At 39.5% G+C, this 21,847-nt stretch overlaps 1 protein-coding gene across 3 annotated transcripts in view; it reads right to left on the reverse strand.

Annotated features, from left to right (window-relative positions):
- The window catches only part of CCNYL1 (cyclin Y like 1), a 36,718-nt gene continuing 14,871 nt past the window's right edge, over window positions 1-21,847 (reverse strand). For 2 of the 3 annotated variants that reach the window (XM_019446221.2, XM_053905475.1), the window contains 7 exons: window positions 17,114-17,214; window positions 13,990-14,025; window positions 11,471-11,522; window positions 10,502-10,621; window positions 6,630-6,796; window positions 3,224-3,386; window positions 1-2,027 (listed from right to left, as the gene is read on the reverse strand). In XM_019446221.2, the coding sequence (XP_019301766.1) occupies window positions 1,911-2,027; window positions 3,224-3,386; window positions 6,630-6,796; window positions 10,502-10,621; window positions 11,471-11,522; window positions 13,990-14,025; window positions 17,114-17,214 (756 nt within the window). In that variant the 3' untranslated portion in view covers window positions 1-1,910. The remainder of the gene's footprint in view (window positions 2,028-3,223; window positions 3,387-6,629; window positions 6,797-10,501; window positions 10,622-11,470; window positions 11,523-13,989; window positions 14,026-17,113; window positions 17,215-21,847) is intronic. The other variant, XM_019446222.2, reaches the window with a different exon arrangement.

A 21,847-nucleotide genomic window follows, 5' to 3' on the forward strand; every position in this document is an offset into this window, starting at 1 on the left:
TTTTAATTAAAATAGAGTTTATTAGCTTTTCTTTTAATATAAACATGAGGAAGAAAAACCACATACATTGTAGCATTCTTTTCAAAATAAGACTGTAATCAATACTTGAATCTCCAAGCTCCGAACTCCACAAAACATTTTTTTGAGGTGGTAGATTGTAATATTTTATATACTGTTATTTATCATTTATGTCTCTGTCCTTTAAAAATGATGGAACCTGCAGCACTCAATAGAATATGAAGCCTTGCTATACTGAGAGAAAGTATTCCTGGCCCAGAAATGCTGTGTTTACAGGCAAAATTCCTAGGATTACATTTGAGAAGGTAGGAGAAAGATCTCACGTGGTTAAGAACACGAACCTTTTTTTTCTTTTTTTTTTTTAACATTTCAAGTTTAGGTGACATCATTACCAATGTCCTGGAAGGTTGATTTCTTAACTCCCTGCCCTTTAAAGCCTGAGGTGAGGGTTCCTCTTAAATAGCAGGACTTGAAACGAGACATCTCCAGCCAGGTTAACACATAGGATAGAAAAGCGGTTTCCTATCCCCTACTTTCATATCACTACTATTAGAGTCCAATTCATTTCAGTTTATTACATGTGAATTACCATTGCTCTTCATAATCCTTACCAAATCTAGAAAAAAGAAACTCAGGTGATCAAAGCAGGTAAACGGCACAGCCCTGCAAAGGATACTTTCAAAGGGGAGGGCATGTCTATGAAGGTACAAGGTATCTTTAAAGTCTTAGTGCAACTTTAAGCTTTGATACCTGTGGAAGTATAAATGCTACAAACTTACAAAACACCATTTAAAAGTTTAGGTATTTCTTGTAAACTTAACTAGTTTTGTAAATTCTAAATATTAAACTTCTAATTTTAATTTTTTGCTTCAGCCAATGTTTGCCATCTTCAAGAGGGGCTGAAACAAAAAATTAAAATTAAAAGCTTAATATTTAAAATTTACAAAACTAGAGAAGTTTACTAGAAATGTAATTAAACTTTCAAGTGATATTTTGTAAGTCTGTGGCATTTATACTTCAGCAGGGCCCTGGAGGGCCCAAGCACACCATATTTAAGCTGAAAGTTGCAATAAGATTTTCAGGACACCTTCTATTTCACTACCTGCTTGTTACCACTGGACCACCATGTTGGTTGGAATTATGAAAATATATTTTAATACACACATTTAACAAAGAGGAAAATCGTCAGAAAATGAGAAGCACCATTATAGTTCACAAGAAATGCAGCATGGACCCAATAGAAGTAGATAATCGATAATGTACTTTCTCTTGTTTATGATCCCAAACATACTAATAACGCTAATAAGTAGTGCTTGCAAAGAATTTGAACGACAAGTGTTATTCGGCAGCTTTTTGGTTTAAACTGATTGCCAATAACGACCAGCAGCTTCAATGGTAAAGTAGGAGGAAGAACCCTTCGATACCTCACAACGCTACAGTCTGTTCCTAAGTGGCTTTATGAGTTGTTAGGAGTCCCATGTTTCAATGGTAATACTGCATTGATTCTAAAGAAATATGCAGCAAAATGAGGGAGGGGCAAGAAAAATAGAAAAACATAAAAGTTATATATAGTTAGTGTCTTGTCTAAAAATTTTAAAACCTCACTTAGCTCACAGCTATAAGCCTACATAGTAAGCAAATATCTGTGTGTGGGTTGGAGCTTTTGCTTTGGAGTGGTTTTTGTAACTCTGTTTACATTAAAAAGGACAAAGGAGTGTGTTGCATTGACAAGTTCCATTCTTTCCTATGAGCATAATCCTTGCGGTCCACGAGTCTCTTGACTTTCTTTTAGGTGAAAATACTAACTTTGCTGGTTTTTGAGCAGGAGAGGTGGTATTTCTCCAGTCCTTGTAGGCGAGGGGTTCGTGATGTTACAACCCCTCCTTCCTCCCTTAAGAGAGGATGGCATTAGAGCGCTGAATACCAATGAAATTATCAGCGCTGAAAGACCTTCTCATAGCAGCTCTGCACAAGTCTTTGTATTTGTCTTCACACAACCTGGAAATGGCCTGGAAAGTCAAACAGAACACAAGAACAATTTAAAAACAAAAAAACCTTAAAAAAAAAAAAAAAAAAAAAAAAAAAAAGCATCATTGGTAAGCCACACAGCCACACTCCTTCAGATACTTCACAGTTACTGCTACCTTGGAGAGCTGGGGTCTATGCTCCCAGATTCTGGGGATGCTCCTTCCTGCCAATTCACTAAGGTAAAATCCTTAAGAGGCTATGATTGATCCTTGGGGCAAAGAAGAATTTAAAAACTGGGTTCCAAAGATGTGAAACGTATTGTGACAGGCTCCTAACAGCACCACACTTGCTCCTTCAACATAATGAACATGGACCTGGGCAAAAATCAGCATTTTCTCAGCTAGTCAACGTCTTTCCAGTCTGCAGTGATTATCACATACTCTCAGCAAATTTTCCCAGGGCAGACATGTGCTGGACTTGATTGGAAGGTAGGAGGTCTGACGCCTGAAGTGCCAAAGAGGGCTGTTTCACTTGCATATCAACCAGGGCAGAAAATCCCTGATTGCAAAGTGCCACCCAAGGTACCCCCAAAAGTGTCCATTGTAAATGTGTTTGAAATTTCAGTTGTGACTACTTCTGCTGTACGCTCACCCACAGTCATAAGGCATACGTGCTACTTTGTCTCCGGTATGTTACCGTTTCCATTAAAAGCCCTACACCAGTACTGGAAACACGCGATATACAGTCTAAGTACAGGTTTCTCAGGTGAGCCACTAATGCTATGTTTAAGAAACTCATGGGATTGAACTGTGCTATCTATAGAAAACACCAGCATGAATTTGCAAACCGAGTAAAAGACAGTTAAGAGCAGTGAGTCGATTATGTATGTAGACATGATTAGGGATACAACCATACATTATTCACGAATGGTTATATGGAAGGGTAGAGGTTCAAATGGATCAAATGGAAAACCATTAAGAACAGGTTAAATCTGATTTAAGATATTCTGAATTATGGTCACAGAAGAGACACCTATATACTTCTTTAAAATGATGTGAGGTCTTTATATAAATCATAAAAGACACCGGAAAAATGCTGCCAAAGGGTTAATAAGCTCTTCGATGTGTTCATTGAAAAGCTTTCCGTTTTGCGAATCACTGCCGAATGAGATTTAGCCACAGACGTGGGTTTTTTGGTGGCTGACAGAAAAGCCTGACTGATGACTTCACAGCCTTACCTCTAGGTTCTGTGCTCTTTCTTTGCTAAGAGGAGCAAACAGAAAATTCAAGTTGTTGTCATCTGCTAAGGAGCGAAGGTCAAAGTAGTATTTGGCATAAACACTGGCGGGAACATTAATATTAAACTGAAGTAGCTCCAAAAAATGCCTTTCCATCTCATTCCTGGGGGAAGAGACAAAACCAACACAGGACAATTTTAGTCAACTGGGCTATCTTCAAAAGTATCATTCTGAGCTACTAGGAGAGCTCTAAATTCTGTTTTGAAACAAATAAAGGCTCCCTGGCTGGATTAATACACTAATGCTCCAACAAGGTACAGCTATTTGTGGTCCTTTTTGCATCCCAGCACTTTGAGTTTGGGACAAGGGGGAAGAGGTTATGGCCCTCTTATGCACTCCTGCTGCTGACTCAGGGGCTCATTCTTCAGAGTTCCATTAGTGCAGCTGTACGATTCATGCTCCACGCTCACTCACAAGGCCCCACTATAGTGATCAGATGAAAGGAGTGATGTGTGCTGTTTATTAGCTCTGAAGAACTTGCAGACATTTTCACCGGGCCGATAACAGGAAGGGGCTTATTGAAGTAGAGACGCGCCAACAAAAGGAGTGGGCACATCACCACGGCAACAAATGGATCCATCGAGAGCCACTGCTATTATCTCTGAGGGGGAAAAACTCTTGAAGCAACAAGGATTCATCTCAAATAAATAAATAAATAAATAAGCTACATTCGATGGAAAAGGGAATCCCCTCCCCCAGTGCATGGGACTATGTCAAAGGGCATTCATAAATGTAAGTTTCTGTTCACCTTAGTCTTACTAGGGCAAGAGATTGTCACTATGACAGGACAGGATGTACTTTTTAAACTCTGACAGGCAGAACGATCAAAGAGATGTCATGGCTAGACAGCTCACTTTACGATAGGACCTCTGATAGAGCACTGGACTCCAACAGCATGTCTCATGTTGGGAATGCAACCCCAAGATGTGTCGCCAGCCCCTGTCAGAACAGAGTGTGAACACAGCCGCCTGGGGCGAGTTCAATAAAACAGGAAAGGAAAGTGTTAGGAGCAGTCCTCTGCTACACATGACTTTACAGCTTCCTTGCCAAATATTTAATAAATTAAAAATTTACCATGTTCACAGTAATCCTTTTAGGGAAATACATAAAAATGGCAAATACCTGAAAAAATGCAAGAGGGTAATTTTATAACCTATTTGGTTTCTCGGTTTTAATATTTTAATCCACTGGACAGATCGACAAATGCCTGATGCTCTCCTGTATGGAGAACATTCAGAATATGAACAGAAGAGATGAGGTGCTCGTTTGTTGAATTTTAAACCCAATCGAACCTACTTCCAAATTTAATTTCCTGTTCATATGACTGCAAGTCTATAGAAATGTAAATCAGATAATGTTTTGATAATGAGCTAATCAGGACTTAATTTACTACAGGAATAAATGCACTTCACTATCCCTTTTATATTTCCTCCACTAATACATTTTAATTGTGTAGAAATACAGTACTTCATAGGATTAACATGTCTATAATCAAGGTTTAATCACCGAAGAAAAGCATTATGCCTATAGGATATGCATCTTCTGGGTTGTGTTTTAAATAGCTAGATGGCTGAATAGCACACCATTTACGGGCACAGCAAATTTTCTGAAGAGCAGCTGCTCAGTTTAACTTACTCTTTTGAAGGGAATATATTCTAAAGCGTGGATGCTAGAAAGTGTGAAGAAAAAGTGGATAGACAGCGATTTTTCAATTGAGACTCAAAATGAGACCATTACACATTGAAGGCAACAGCAGGGGGACAACACAAATGTGTATTAAACACTTCGTTGTGATACTTTCCAGGTTCCAAAGACCGTAAACAAAACAACCTATTATAAACATAGCTCCTGGTGCTTCTCTGATCGTGTAAAAAACTTGTTTACAACGAGTCTTCCTGTAGCTAGACACTGCCACCACTGCTCCTGGAACTCGCTCTTATGAGCTTCCACACTTCCCAGCGGGCTCTGATGTTCTCACTGGAATCAGAGGCCCAGCCAGCTTCAACACGGGTTCTCAGCTGCCGCCACGGCAGGGCTAGTGTTCAGGACTACACGTTTTTCTTCCTTTAAGGGACCAGAGCTTGAAGACTGGCAACAGTGGTGATCAAAGTCTCTTCAGCTTCTGCAACTTCCCAAACCACTTTTATTCATTTCAAATCCATTATTTGCCATTACACCATTTGCTACTGGGGCCGCAAGCAGTATGTCCACACCCACTCCGTCCACGCTGTTCTCAAAAGCCATTCTGACTGCTACCGACAATGACTGGTCCCTTCTCCTAGTCAGAAGTACCCTCACTTCAGCTGTAAATATGCACTTTGGTAATTCTGAATGACGATCTTATCTAGAACAACAGGGAAAGGTAACAAAAACAAACTTGCCACTGCCTGCCAAGATCTTAATCTTCCTATGCTGTTCTGTATAATCAAGACATGTTCTTCCACATCTTCTCCAATGCCACCCACAAAGACATGTTCACTCTCAGGGGGGCACTCCGAGAGTCTACTGCGAATCCCTCTCTGGCTCATTCTGCCTACCATCCTCGGGGCCCTTCACAAAAGCCAGGGTGGCCAAGTCGAAAGCCCTCGTTGAGTTTGGCATTTCACTCCCATGTTCACATGTCATCTGTGGGGGGCACCCTCAGGATTAATCGAAAGCCCCACGAGGCACTACTGTGGTTGCTGAGTGCCCCGGAGACTCTTCAATGGGATGGGCAGCGGGTGATGTCCCAGGGATGCCAGAGAAACAGGAGCTCCCTAACTTCTCAGAGCTATTTTTAAACAGGAGCAATACACCTAGGAGGGGAGGAGGCAGAAGAACAGGGATCTGAAACCTTCATACATGTGGCTACTTTTGTACCATGGTTTCTGTAACAACAGAACTTGAGATAAAAAGGAAAGACCAGCAAAAGCTGAGTCAGGGTGAGGTATAACCTCTCTATAGTCTAGAGGCCCTAAGGCCTTAACAGTGGCCAAACATTTATCTCAAAGGCCAGACATATGCCTCTTAAAGATGGGCTGGAACGCGTAGGCAGCTTGAAGAAAGCCATGAAGATATGTATTGTACTGTGTTGATAGTAAGCCTGTAAAATGTATGCCAAAAACCACCAGAAAAATACACTTCAATTTACCAAGGAGATTATTACAAGTAACACATCAAGACCTATCAATTGATGATGGGGAAATATGAATTGTTATACCATAGCCAGATAGTATGTAATTTTAATGCCTATTGCAGTTGTCTGCACAACGTAACCTTTAAAAATATGCTTAAAATGTAAACTTTACCGGAGCAAAGGAGGCACTGAAAAATGGTTAGAAAGTTCACCAAAACCTTACAAACTCACATGTCCTCAACTGTAATGTCCTTGAGGATCTGGCAGTAGTCCACATTCCATACAGCCTGATCGTCCCAAACCTTGGAGGCAAGAAGAATGGCTCCCAAAACAATTCTTTTCCAGTTAGTGGGACAAATGTCGATCTCAGCATAAGTTAAAAGCCTTTCTAAGTAAACCTGCAAAAGTAGAGCACTGGTCTTTCATTTTAGTTCAGTTTAAGTGCTGTGATAAGAACTGTTAGGAATGACAGATTTCATCTGTTTTTGACATGCCTTTTAGTCTTAGGTTCTACAAAGACTTTGCTCCGCCAGCCAAAGCCAGAGGCCAGGTCACAGTTGTAGGTCGGATACTTGTTGCCTACTCTGCCCCTGTGAATTTCCAGCCCAGTTTTGGTCACAGGAATGACTGGACGCCTCAGCAAAGGGCATCCTGAAGACAGGCACTGGGCTATTAACCTTCCCATTCATAAAGGGAAAAGATTCAGTACAACCGATTGTAGATTCAAGCCGTTCAATAAACCTGATGGCCTACCATGTGCTGTGTACCAAAGCTGGCTGGTGGTTACATGGTAATGTACAAATACTTGAATATGTAAAACCCTGGTGATACTGAGCACATGTTTGCCTTCCCCTTTTCACAAGCAGTCCTTTGACGCCATGAGCCTGGAGATAAAAACTGGTGGTCAAGAGAGCCTCCCAGTGGCTGCTGCGTGGCACAGCAGGACAGGAAGTAGCAACAGGTGTGCCTGGGCCAGTCTTTCCAACTGTCGAGTAATCCCCTATTTAGTGTCTGTTACGGGAACATAGGTGCATACAAAGGACAGTCCTCCTGACCCCTCTCCTTCACATCTCTATTGTCCCTTCGTGATAATTCACCCTGTCTTACACAACCTACGGCGTACTCAATTCTGTTGGTTTTAAAGGGCTCACAGCTGCCAGGTTCTAGATCACTGGGGCTCCTCTAAAGCCGCCTATGAGGTGATTTCATGATTTCTTTTATTGTGTATCAAATGCCCAGTCTGCAAAGACCGGGGTGGAGTGAGCAGCTGAGTAGAGATTACAGAGCTAAGCTAGGATTCGTTACTTCAAAGGGTGCTCTGAAGAAGAAGGGTGCCATCTGACAAGAAGAAAAGTCCAATTTTAGAGTTACGTTTACTGTCTGAAGGTTGTCAGATTGCCAGCTCAGATTTGCAATATTGTCCAAACTCAACTGTGTTTTCAAAAACAAATGGTTCTTGAACACTACATGTTCTTAGTGAAATCCTGCTCCCGACCCCCAAAACCCAGCATTCTCAGGTGTCCTAAGAACCACCCTTGCTTACAACAAGGTTCAACTCTCTACTTTACGGGAATAATGAGAGGCATGTGTAGGACACTGGCAATGTCTTGATTTCCTATCACCTTCCCTGGCAAACTTGGAACCTGCCCAATCATTCATGCCCCCGACTCTACAGTGTCAGCGGAAGGGAGGTTTCTTCTCACTGAAGTGAACTCTTTTTTCCGTGATCCCATCTCACAATTCCCTCTTCTTGAAGAATGTTTCCCTCTTTGCCAGAGATTTCCCCCAATGTGAATGTATTTACATTGCCCCCAGCCTAACCTGCCCTTCCCCGCCCCCCAGCACAAAGCTTCCTTTAGTTTTGCTCATGGGAAAATGCCCCCTGCTGGCTTCTCATCTCCCATTGTCTTAACCCTGGGCAGTTTGCCCCCCTGCCCCTGTCACTCAGGAGGTTACTGGTGCTTTCACACTTAGAAACCAGAGCTCTTCACCCCAACTGTCTACTCCCTCAGCCTTGCCTAATAACCCAAAGGGTACTGCCATTCACCTACTTGCTGGGGCCCAAACCTCCCTTAAGTTAATCCTGCTCCAATCCATTGGCAATTTTTGTTATCTCTACCCTCATTGGTAATCTGGCTGATTTCTATTCTATTTGTCACTCCTCAGCTGTATCACTGTCACAGCCTCCTGACCTCTCTGCCTCCACACTGACTATCGCTACAGTCTATTCTCCCCAGAGCAGCCAGGACAGCCTCTTAAATTAAGAGCACTTCATACCCCTGGGGGAAGATCTGCTAAAGGCTTCCCACCAAACAAATAATTTACCTTCTTCCCACAGCCTGTAAGCCTTAAGACCCCATGAGATACGGCACTGCCCTTCTGTGACCTCATCTCCCACGTTCTTCCCCTCACTCCTCACTCTGACCAGTGGACACTTGCTGTTCCCTGAACACGCAAGATGTGTTCCCATCTCAGAGTCTTGCTCATCATCTTCCCCAGTTTAGTTTGGTCATGGTTCAAGCGCTACTTCTTTAAAGAGGCTGTTCCGATCAGTCTAACATGGCAACCCCTCCAATCACTGTACCCTGCTTTCTCTTGGTATTTACCACTGCCTGAAATGTTTAGGTTAACACTCACTTGAAAAAAACACACACTTCTCTCTTCCTCACTGGAATATAAGCCATATAAAAGGCAAGACCTTTATTCAACCTGTTGTCTCCTCTACCTCCAACACTGGGAATAGTGATGAGGTATCCAGTGGGTATGGAATGAGCAACTGATCGGCAGCATTTGGCATCTGGACCACGCTCTCCTTGAACTGAACCTCTCATCTTGGCATCTCTTTTATTATTCTCTCCTGGTCCTACCACTATTATTCTCTCTCCTACCACTCTAGCCGCTCCTCTGAGGACCTGTCCCTTATATGTTGTTAGTCCTTCCAGGTCTAGCTTCTATCCACTTTTTAGTCTATACTTTTCTCTACTACTCTTAATTCCCTACCTCTAGAGCTCAGGTTTATGCTCGATTCCATCTATTCCAGTGATGACCAGACAAGATCACTCTGCTGTCTCACGGTAATGTCACACTTCACCTAACACAGAATTCCCTTTCTTCTATTCCAGATATTCTCCTTCCTGCATCACCTGGCTCTTCAGATGCAAGTACCACTGCTGCCCCTCTCCAGCATGGGCTAAGCACTCCAAATGGTTTATAGTTCAATGAAAAGGCCCGTCTGATTGAGTGCCCACAGAGGGGTCTCTCTTCAAAAGCATAAGCCTCCTCTCCTGAATTCTAACTGGATAGGAAGGGAGTGCAGGCATTGACCTAAGTATTCTTTCCCTACAGACCATGCGGGTAAGCCTCCACTATAGGTCTGCTGTAGGGAGGAGTAAAAATAATCCCAACCACCTCCCACTTAAATAGAGTTTATTTTTCAAATGATAAAATCTTATCACAGGAATTTGTATGAAGAACACAAAGGTCCCTTACACAGCTGTAGCTTAGCAGGCTGACTAACAAAGCCTTTCTGAGTCCTTCTGGCACTATAACCCTGGGCAACTTCACAGGCAGGCACGAGAGGACACCAGGGATGGATTAACACCCATCGTCCAAGGAACAGAGAACTGAAGGCAATAGTTCTCAATCAGGACCCACGTCAGAACTGGGTCTGGGGAATACTGAAATAATCTGGGACTCAGCTGAGACCTACATTGAATGAGTGCCTGTCTGTGGACCAGATGGTTTTGTGACTGCCCCCATCCTACCCACACCCACCAGCACATCCTCTGTGTGTGAACATGTGTGTGCTGTGTGTGCATCTGTGTCCTGAGGTATGGAGGGAGAAACCAGAAGTCGCTCCTGCTGCCTTTAATAGCAATTGTTTTGTGATAAGAAAAGCAATGGCAACATTTTAAAGAATAATGATTATTCTCAAACTCAAATTATATTAAACTCGAATGTGTGTATGTGACTTTCCATAGGTTTCTCCTAATAAATTTCTGATGATCATTTCAGGAACCTACTTTTATGTGAAAACCAGGACCATACCCTGTGCACAAGATAGAAATTTCTAAAGATGCTTTAGGAAAGAAGAAATATCTTACCAAAGTTACTATTGCACATTCGGCTGTTAGCTGTGCAGCACTGAAAAGAGTACGAACAAATCTGTAAATAAATTTGTGTTCAGGATCATGCTTAAAGTACTCCTCTGGAACTTTTTCTCGCTGAAAGAAGAAGAAAATGCAGTGTAAATATCTGTCAAAGAAAAATACCTAAGTGCCCGTAATATAGCAGTCTTTACTTGTGCCCACGTGCCCCTTAGAGTAATTTTGATTGCGTGACATGTCTTTTAGTCTTTTGAATATAAACAATGGGATCTTAAAATACCACAGTGATTCAATACTCACCACCATTCATTAAAGAAAAATACAGGCACGACCTCAGAAAATCTGTTATGTGTTCCTTCCTACTTCCCCCCCACAGAAATCTAACCAAATGCAAACTATTTTTAGGCTCAAGAGTCTGGTTGTTCAGACAAGTCATACTTCTCTGAAGCCAACTTTGAAACACCATTTTCAGTTTCCTGTAACCACAAGGCACTAAGTGTGTGCTGACCTATGCAACAGTCACCAGCCACCTGTGGCCGTAGAGCACCTGAGAAAGTGACTTTTAAAACTGTTATTTTAAGTGATTTAAAATTTAAATAGTCTTCTAATTTTCTTCACAGAGATCATAACATATTCATTAGGTTTATTTATAAATATATACAGTCTGATGTTACTGAAGATTAGCTTTTAAAAAGGACTATTTTCTGTTATTTGGGTATGTTTACTCACTTTGGCTCACTAATTAGACAAAGCAGCAAATCCATTCTTACTCTTTCATATCCCTTCTACAACATTCCTTTTGTAAAATGATGACACAACATGGGGTAGGGAAGAAGACTAAAGATGAGTCTGACTTCAAGCTGGAGCGAGTAATTTTCTTTTAGCAATTAATATCAAATCAAATCAGCATGAAATAAACACAACTGCATGAGAGAAAAATACAACTTCAATAAAACTGACACTTACTGTGAGTGGATGTGATCTCTCATCAAAAATATCCAAGGATCTATTTGCATCTCTATAAAATAAGAATGCATTTAAAAAATTAATTCAGGAATTAATATCTTAGTAATATATCTGCTGGGAGTAGAGAGGGGAGTGGAAGAAGCTTAACCTTCAACAAAGCAAACAGCTTTATAAACTCTTTTGTATTCTGGCCTTAAGAGGGTTTCCTGACCTCTTTTTACTCAACACATCAAGTTCTGTGAAATCTTTCCTACAATGACCAGCCCAAGCCAGAGTTGCCTTTAGCACCGACTTTCCCTAGCCGGCAACGCTACTGAAGCCAATATATTTTCACTTCTCTAACCACACACTGGAACACAGAAAAACATTTCATAAAGCCATAGTGGTGGACAATAAAGTCTTCAGAATTTTAATAAATGTGAATATGAAATTCATGTTTTTCCCTGTTTTTTCCCTCTCTGTAGTTCTCTATATTACACATTCTTATCACGTATTTCTTCTTGTCTCTCTTAAATAGTTTGAGTTAAAAATGTAATCTTCTTCTTAATTTTCAAAGTCTTTTTGTTTAAAAGTTCACCACACTAATACATTGCGCTGATTTAAACAGTGGTTCTCCAAGTGTGGTCTACAGGTCTCTAGGGTTCCCCTTTTCAGAGACCCAGGAAGTCAGAACCGAGGGAAATATTAAAGACATTACTCGCTCATACACTTTTGACATCTGCAGTGATTGTCTAAAAAAATAAAAGGGAGTAAAACTGCTGGGTTCTGAGCATGAATCAAGGCAGTGGTACCCAACTGTACCTAGTCATTCTAGTCTTCACTGCCACTTGCAGTTGAAAAAAAATTCTGCTGTACTTAAGAACATCTTTGGTAAAGCAGGAAAATTTAACAGTTATTAAGCCTTGACCCTTCTAATATTCTGAATAAGCAGAAAGTATATATGAAACACTTCTGCATACTCGAAGATAGTTAAGGAAAAGCACTTGCGACTTAGTTGTGAGCCGAACAAGCCGCTTTTTTCATAGAGCACCATCTTTATTTGAAAGTGCAACTGATAGTCATTCTCTTAAAAATGAACAAAATGGGGGCGCCTGGGTGGCTCAGTCGGTTAAGAGTCCGACTTCGGCTCAGGTCATGATCTCACGGTCCGTGAGTTTGAGCCCCACGTCGCGCTCTGTGCTGACAGCTCAGAGCCTGGAGCCTGTTTCGGATTCTGTGTCTCCCTCTCTCTCTGACCCTCCCCCGTTCATGCTCTGTCTCTCTCTGTCTCAAAAATAAATAAACATTAAAAAAAAATTTTTTTAAAAAATGAACAAAATGAGGGGCGCCTGGCTGACTCAGTCGGTATAGCACGTGACTCTTTATCGCAGGGTCGTGAACTCAAGTCTCATGTTGGGCATAGAGTTTACTTTAAAATAAAAATTTTAAAAATTTTTTTAAATTAAAGTGAGCCTGAAACTTCAAGGAAGTAACTAAAGTATTTGTTGCCAATGATAAAATTCAGGCTATCAAGCTAAAAAAATCAGGATTTTGGAAAACTTGTACCTTTCAATGGGAGCTTCAGCTACTGTGAGCTTGACAGCTTCTCAATACCTAAAACACTTTTCTGGTAAGACTGGTGGTGATACTAACAAAAGTGAGATTTTGATACTGTATAAAGAAATGTGAACTAGTACTTTCCAACTGATCAGTGCATAATATTATAAAGTCACATACACGTAAAAGATCCATTCAGTGTGCAAGATAGATAGATCAATGTATTAACAGAGTACAAGTTCACGGACAGGATTTAAAATTCTGTTACAATTTAAGAAACTAGCCCTTGTGGACTTTTGGTGCAGCATCATAGAATATCCACGGTTATCTGAAGGCTTTAAAAGCACACCTTTTTCCAACTATGTATCTGAAAGAGGCCGGCTCTTCTTCATAGTGTTTCTTTAAAACAAATCACTGAAGACAGACAGGGTATGAGAATCAGCTGTCTTCTATTAAGGCAGATATTAAAGAGATTTGCAAAACTGTAAATCAATGACATACTTTTCACTCTCTTGTTGTGGATAATAGCTACTTTTTAATAAAAGATATGATTTCTGTTAACACTGGGCTTCCCAATCGGGGATGATTTTGTTCGCCAGGGGACATTTGGCCAGGTCTGGAGACACAATGTGGAGGGAGGGAGAGGGTGCTACTGGCATCTAGTGAGCTGAGGCCAGGGATACTGCTAAACATCCTATAATATGCAGGCCAATCCCCCCAAACAAAGAATTATCTAGCTCAAAATTCCAATAGTGCCATAAAAACCATGTTTTAACATACAGTGGACTTAATTTTTTAATTCTCAAATTTAATTTCTAATACAGTAAATATAACCCACAGGAACAAATACTCTTTGGGTCTCAATATTGTAATAAAAGCACTCTATAAGTTTACTCTAATGATATCTATAGTTGTTCCCTAACACTAAACTTGATATCTAGTAAATTAACTGGAATAACAAGACAGGTTTGAAAAGAGCTCACCTGTTCTTTATGTGGTAGTATATTGCTAAGGTCACACTGTGGAGGGAAAAAGAAAACTGTAACAATTGATTTTACCATGTTAGGCATGAAGACATTTTCTTAAGAGGGGTTGGGAGGGAGAGAGGATCTTCCCAGAGGCCTAGTGGCCCTGAAATCCTCTAATTCAGAGCAGTTTATATGGGCACTTTCCCCCCTTGTTTTAGTTCATTGGCTTTGGCAAAAATAGGAGGACCAAACTGCTAGGTAATATGCTGTTAGAAGACAAGTTTTGGCTAATAATTACAAATTATAAATTTATTACATATTTTCCCTGTCATTTGTCCTTCTACCCACAGAATCTTTCCTCCTGTACAAGTTTTATCGTTTGTACACATGCTTAAATTTAAGCCATAAGGTAGTTTTTGTATTAAAAAAAAAAAAAAAAAAAAGGTTAGACCCTGCATTTCAGTTGATTTAGTTCACTATCCACCAACCCACCCATTTTCTATTATTTCCCTAAGAGTAAATGAAAGTGTTCTGTACCAAATAAAATCATTTAAAAGCACTTTTGCATAATTAGAAAATTTAATGGTAAGTATAAGTACCCACAAAATCGATGATAGGTCTAGCTATCCTGAAATAAGCGGTATTAACAATGCAGCATCATACTACACAGTATAGTATTTAATGACAGGTATTTCCAAATTAGTTTGAATAAAATATTAACGAACAGATAGATTGAAGTCTCTCAGACACTCTTTAAATCACTAGTCCTAAGTTATTCAGATGTTTTGTATTAGGCAACAAAGGGGTTCTCCTGATTAAGTTATATGCTTCCCTTTACCCTCAAAGTATCTAAAATGAAGCTCAAAACAATTGAGGGAAGGCAAATCTGAATTTTAACTAGGTCTGTTGGGTGAGCACTTGTAAAAAGGCCTATAACGTTATTAGCATCAAAGATGGATACTTCTATAGTGCTTCAAACAGTTTCAACTTCAATTTGATTTTAAGATCACAGAATTCAAAGTTCTATGATGAAAAGGACCACTAAACCTTACGTAGCATTTAATGAAACAACCCATTTTACCAATAAGGAACCAAGGCTTAAAACTGACTTGCCCAAAGCCCCACAGATGGTCAGAAGCAGTTCTCATTCTCCTACACTCTAACCAGGCAGTGGTTCCCCAAGCTTGCTGCACACTAGGATCACCTGAGGAGCTTTAAAAACTGCCTGGCTTCCACCTCAAGATGTTCTGATTTAATTGGCATTGGGTAGGACTTGGGCACCAGAAGGGTGTTTAAAAGTCCCTACGTGATTGCAATGTGCAACAAAATCTGGGAATGAATGAATCATCCAGAATGCTTTTGTCCATATAATTATGCCCCCATCCTTCCTCAGCCTATCAAAAGGGTTGTGAGAGTGTGGTGGGGGAGGGGAAAATGCATGTATTTGGAAACACAGATCTTGAAAAAAGTTGTGTGATTCTAATAGCCCCCCTCCCCACTGAGAACAATGCCCTACCCCAATGTAAACATTTTTCAAAATCATTCCTAAAAGCCACTTTGCCCTATTAATTTTCTCAGTAAACCTTTATTTCACCAATAATGAATGCACTGAATTAATATTTTTTAAACTTAGAGCAAATTAAACTTAATGTACTTCCACAAATTAGACTAAGTTGGGAGAAACAAGCATGAAACCTACTTGTCTGAGCAAGATTAATCTTTAAAACCACTTTTGAATTATATACTAAAACATTAGAATCTTTTGAACTCAAAAGCTGGGGACTCTAGCCAAAGTAAAGTGTTCTTTTACACACAGGTTTAGTGTCTTGGCTGAATAAAAACATTCAGTGATCACTTGTTAGGTGCAAAAACTCAGGATTTTAGACTTTTGGGGCTCAGGTTTTGCTGAAACACAATTTAATCTTAACTACTGTTATTTATAAGGGAGAGAAGAAAGTTACATTTTTGTGATTGTGAACCTGCTGTCTGTAATTAAAGTAGAAGTTACTAATAATTTAAGTAGCTGAAAAAGCTTGGTATGTTAGAAAAAAAATAAGTTAAAAGCTAACTGTTTTGAAGACTGAAAAATAAAAGTAAAGATGAGAATACTAATATTTTGAAGTAGTGTTTCCATACTGTGTTCTGGAAAATCCACACTCCTGTCTCAAAGAGACATTAATAAATGTTCCCTGGCCAATCTCAAAGAAGTCAAGAAGCACTGCATCCTGTTTTATTTTTTCCTCTTAAATAAGCTTGGAAGGTTCATCTTTAGGGTGTTCCGAAAGTGCAACTCCAACTGTGGATTATGAAGTGCTCTCAGAAATTAAGGAATACTTGTCATCATCACAATGCTGTTCATGTTTGCTGAACTATAAACCTGACCAGCTATGTTTCCAAAACCATCTCTGTTCTCTGCTGTACTTTTTTAATATATGGACTGATATAGTGGGGCCTGGAGATATATTTCTGTATCCATACACACATATAAAATTAAAATTAGGTATATCTATTAAGTTAAAATTTCCAGTTGAGCAAATCTCATCCATAAAGCTTGAAGAATTTGTTCCTTAAGATAGGCTCGATATTTATTTTCCCCCTCTCTGAGAGATAGGAAGGAGAAGTTAATTTTCACACAGAAAAAGGGCAGGGTAAAAAAGCGCACAATAGGGAAAATCTGACAAAAATTCATTTACGTTTAAATGTAGATACACTCCGGTGCCAGTAGGGGACAAACTGTTCCTTCTTTCAAGAGTAGCTTCCAAAGTAATACACGTTGTTTTAGACTTATGACTCATAAAGAAATACTTTTTCCTAGAAATACCCAATAAAAAGCACCTCTCCCTCTCCTCATCATGTTCAACAATGTCTTCACAACAGAAATGCACCAAGTAAGAGGTGCACTCTCTCTGGGATTTCTTATTTGCTAACTGGCTTTCCCTTCCACCAGGTACTCTAAGATTAAAATGGAAATTGAATACTCAGATTTAGGTCCTTGCAAGCAATATAAAAGTGATACCAGTTTCTTAACCTGATCACTGAAAAGGACAATCAAGTGACTGAAATGACCAAGTATGGCTAGGATGCTGTTTGAGCATAAGGGGGTCTGTCACTCAGCCCTTGGCAACCTAGTTGTACTCACCATTTTATTGTGGTTCTAAGATTAGGCTGGCTGACTGTGCTGTCATCTAGAAATATTGTTGAGCATGAGCTATACTTTTTAGTAAGCTGCCCTGGAGATACCTGAAGGGGAAGGGAAATAGAAGAAAATGTCACAGTAAGTTAAACCTATAAAAGTGTGTTTTTTCCTCGGTTAAAATGTCAAACGATAAAGCATTACGTTTTTTCTTATACTTCATGAACTGCTTGAGTGTGCTATCATGTGCAGTGCTATGGGAAACCCAGTGGATACTCTAACTTCCCACATGAGGTTTAAGGAATGGGTTATGAACTACTGACCTTGATAAATTGCCTATTATCAAACCTGATAAGCACCTATTATAAATTCCCTTTATAACAAGGTAAAAAGTTTAGAATAAGACTTCAGTGTTTTTTTTTCTTAAGCAATGAAAAGCAGCTGAGACTTCCATTTCTACTATTCATTTACTACAATAAAATGTAATGCCTTGTAGAATATTGATGCAAAAACATTTTATCGCAGTGAATGAAAGCCAACAACAAATGTGTCAGTTCAGGAGACAGTGTGATGAAACAAACGTCCTGGAGTCAGAGGCTGTTTGTACCAGGGCTGCTCTATCACTAATAAGCGAAGGGGCCATAGGTCCCTCTGGGCCTCAGTTTCCTTATTTGGAGGGTAAGAGTATTGCTTTAAGATTCCCTCACATTCAAAAACAGATAAAACAGCTTACGACAACTTAACTTTGACTTCATGTTTGAATAAGATTGCCATCGCATTACTCAGGTGAGAACCTCAGAATACTTTCCATTCATTTAAAATTTTTATTAATTCTATTCTATTCTATACGTGCCTGCCTCACTCATGCTGCTCTCCTTGCCTACAATGTCTTTTTCTTCCTCCATGTCTCAGCAAGCTTGATCTCATCTACCTCCAAGGAAGGATACCTTTGCCAGTAGCCACACCACAAAATTTCTCTTTCTGTACATTCACACAGCTCATCTGCCACTTGTTACATGCTATCAATTGCTTACACGGTGTCCCCCTCCTTAGAAAGTAAGCTTCTCTAGGAAAAGGAGGACTCTCACTCCTCCCACCTCCAGCTGCTGAGCACAAAATCTGGGGCAAATCAGGAGTTCCGTAAGTGTCTGACAAATTATTTAAAAATCAATTACACTTGGAAGGTAAATCTTACTACAGATACAAATTTATCTGCGGAATTTATCTGCAGTGGTGTCAGGAGAGGTGACAGTGAGCTTCCGGAGACCCTCTATGCAATAATAAATGATCTTTAAAACACTTTAGAAGTATCCATTTATCTGTGAAGAGCCGGGGTGTACAGCAGCAGTCAAATACTGAAACAGCCTAAACTCTGGTAGGACAAATCTCTTCCTTAAAGTAAGGCCAATAACTGAGAAGTCAAAATGGCAGCATTCAATACCACAAAATACCAACAATTTTAGTGCTTAGTTTGTGGGGTTTTAGTTTTGCTTCTGTTTTTTTACTAATTCAGATGAGCCTTCCTTCCTCCTATTAAGATAAAATAGGGTTTGCCATCCTGTCATACTCTCCCACTAGCATCCTCCTCAAATACAAGACAGATGGGGCAGAGAAAAAATCTAGTTGATACTTTTTAAATTATAGAGCATTTAAAAACTGCCAGCAGCCAATAATCAGAAATATCCACATGGCTTATAAAAACGCCGCTTCACTTATTAATAAAAAATTCCAGACATTGTATTTTTGAAAAGTATCACTAACTTCTCCTTTAAGCCAGAAATGTTCAACTGTATCTAAAACTCTGTTATGTTCCTTAAGCTATTCAGCTAATATGTAATTTACTTTCAGAATCTCAAAAAATACAGCATGAAAATGAAAATTAATTCATTTAAATACTTTCATTCTAGGGGCGCCTGGGTGGCTCAGTCCCCTAAGTGACTTCGGCTCAGGTCATGACCTCGCAAGTTTGTGGGTTCAAGCCCCGCTGCAGGCTCTGTGCTGACAGCTCAGAGCCTGGAGCCTGCTTTGGATTCTGTGTCTCCCTCTCTCTCTGTCCCTCCCCCACTCATGCTCTGTCTCGGTCTCTAAAAAATAAATGGTAAAAAAAAAATTCTAAATGGGAAGAAAGTTATGTTTTTAGGCCACTACTACTGGGTATAATATAGTGTATATTACATCATAAGAAAAGTCAATTCTGACCAAAAACCTACACTGGGGAGCTATAAAAAGAATAGGAAGAAAATGCACCCAAGTGTAGACTAGTTGGTAAAGCTTTGGGTTGGTTATACTTACTACCACTTTCCTCCATTAAAAAAATTTTTTCTGGGGCACCTGGGTGGCTCAGTCAGTTAAGCGTCTGACTTCAGCTCAGGTCATGATCTCATGGTATATGGGTTGGAGCTCCACATCGGGCTCTGTGCTGACAGCTCAGAGCCTGGAGCCTGGTTTGGATTTTGTGTCTGCCTCTCTCTCTGCTCCTCCCCTGCTATGCTCTGTCTCTCAAAAATACTTGTTTAAAAATTTTTTTTCTATTATAAATGTATATTGGTTTGTCTCTAAAAATATTAGTGTGAAACATTAAGAAATTTTAATTACATGTGGCCTTATAGCCATATTGGGCAGGGGAGGGAGTTAGTGAATCAGGAACTTACTGTCTACTGACTAGATCTAACCAAAGAAACATTGAATACATCCCCATCAGTCCAGGCCTACTTTTCAGTATTCAGTAATATCCAATATTCAACTAGAGAGTGGCAGAATTAAGTCTCTGAGCAAAGCCTGGATATATTAGCTGTAATTATTTATTAGCTTAAAATTAGCTGAAATTTTAAGACAATTGTCTTTTATGGTTAAAGGCTTAACTGTTGGTGGCTTACAGCCTCAATAAACTATACTGACAAACATAGGGTTATAAAATGCAAATACTAAAAAAAAACAAAAAAAACCCAAAAAACCAAAGAGCAAAAAACAGTACTGGCAGTGTAGTGTTCATAGATATTATTTCAGTGGTCACTAGAAGAGACAAAGGCAGGATTTATCTTCATTGAGCACTAACAGAATAGTTGGGCTTTTACAATCTTTACAACAAAAGGAGAGGTTATTTCATCGACTTAAGGTTCAACGGCAAAGACTAGAAAATAATCACACCTAGAAGTCTAGAAAGTCACAACCCAAAACTTACCATCAAAGGTCAAGTACCTGTTGAAATCCTGCCCCCACCCATTGACTTTTCCATTGTGCCTACTGCTGAAGTTCACTTTTGTGTCTCCTCTTTTTCACAGGACAAGTTTTGTCTTTCTTGCAATATAACTTAAAAATTTCCAGCACTTTACGCATTAATAAAAACTACGCTTTATCTATGTTGTGCATTAATGGGGCAATATGACAAGGTGCATGGTTTGAATTCTTAACCAAAGCCTTAGTAGAAAAGTATAATACACAAATTACAGGGATAACCAAAAATACTGTCTGATTTAATATGATTAATTGTATTAAATTAAAACAGATTCTAAGTTTGAGTTAAACATGGTAAAAGATCACGTATCTATTTCCGCTCCCCCTCCTTTCAGAGGTTATACACAACACAGGATAAACAGCAGGTGATTTTTAACGTGTGAAAGATGACCTGACTAGACAAAGGAATGGCAGGTGACATGGAAGAACACAGAAAACACAACCAGGATGCTACAGGAACAGGAACAAGAAAGCCAGTTGTCTTAAGAAGCCATGGCAGGCTCAGAATTCAGAGGCTCAGCCCCAAATCTCCACAGTGAGGCCCATCAGTTAACAAGGACTTCCAATGAGATTTGAGATAGGCAGGGACCACTACACATTTAAGAGAAGCCTCCAACAAGATACTGAAACAGGAAAAAGAAACTGATAGGAATGATAAAATTAAGAAGCAAATGAAACTTAAAAAACTCTTAAAGGCCCTCAGAAAGACAAGAAATTGCATTGGTGAAAGAATTAAAATGCGATAAATAAGAATAAGAATAATAATGCTATAAATAAAAATCACTTAAAGGTCATTTTTTGAGGCCTTTATAAATTAAAAATAAGATAAAACTAAGTATTCAAGAGAAGGGTCAGAGCATAAAGTCAAGAAAATCTCTAGGAAGTAGAACAAAAAGGCAAAATGAAAACAGAAGGCGAAAAGATTAGAGATCCATGCTGCAATACTGGTCTAAGAGGCCCAACATCTGAATAACAGAAAATACCAAAACAGAATAAATAAATAAATAAATAAATAAATAAATAAATTAATTAATTAATTAATTACTTTACTAGGAGGAGGGATGGTCTACAGACTTACTGGCCCCAATAAAATGAAAAGGTCCATACCAAACCATATTATGAAATTTCAGAATCCCAGGGACAGGGTAGGTACTCAAAGGTTCCAGAGAAAGAAGGGATGAGGAAACAATGACTAAAATCAATAATGCACAATGTCGATAGATTTATGAGCAACACTGTAAATGAGAAGACAAAAGAGAAATGTCTGCAGAACTGCCAAAATTAGTTTCAACCTAGAATTCTATACTTTCTCAAACAGGAGTTTGAGACAGGCTAGATCTCTAAAAACTTCTGCCCATTCCTAGAAAAATGGACTCCAGTAAAACAAGGGCATTTAACAAGACAAAGGGAAACAAAGATTCTAGGACACAGGGGGACCCAAAACATGACAGTAGTTATGTGAGATCCCAGATGACTTCAAGGAGATATCCTAGGAAAACAGACACA

This window comes from Panthera pardus, unplaced genomic scaffold (assembly GCF_024362965.1).
Source record: "Panthera pardus isolate Hobbes unplaced genomic scaffold, ASM2436296v1 HiC_scaffold_10, whole genome shotgun sequence".
NCBI classification, from domain to species: domain Eukaryota; kingdom Metazoa; phylum Chordata; class Mammalia; order Carnivora; family Felidae; genus Panthera; species Panthera pardus.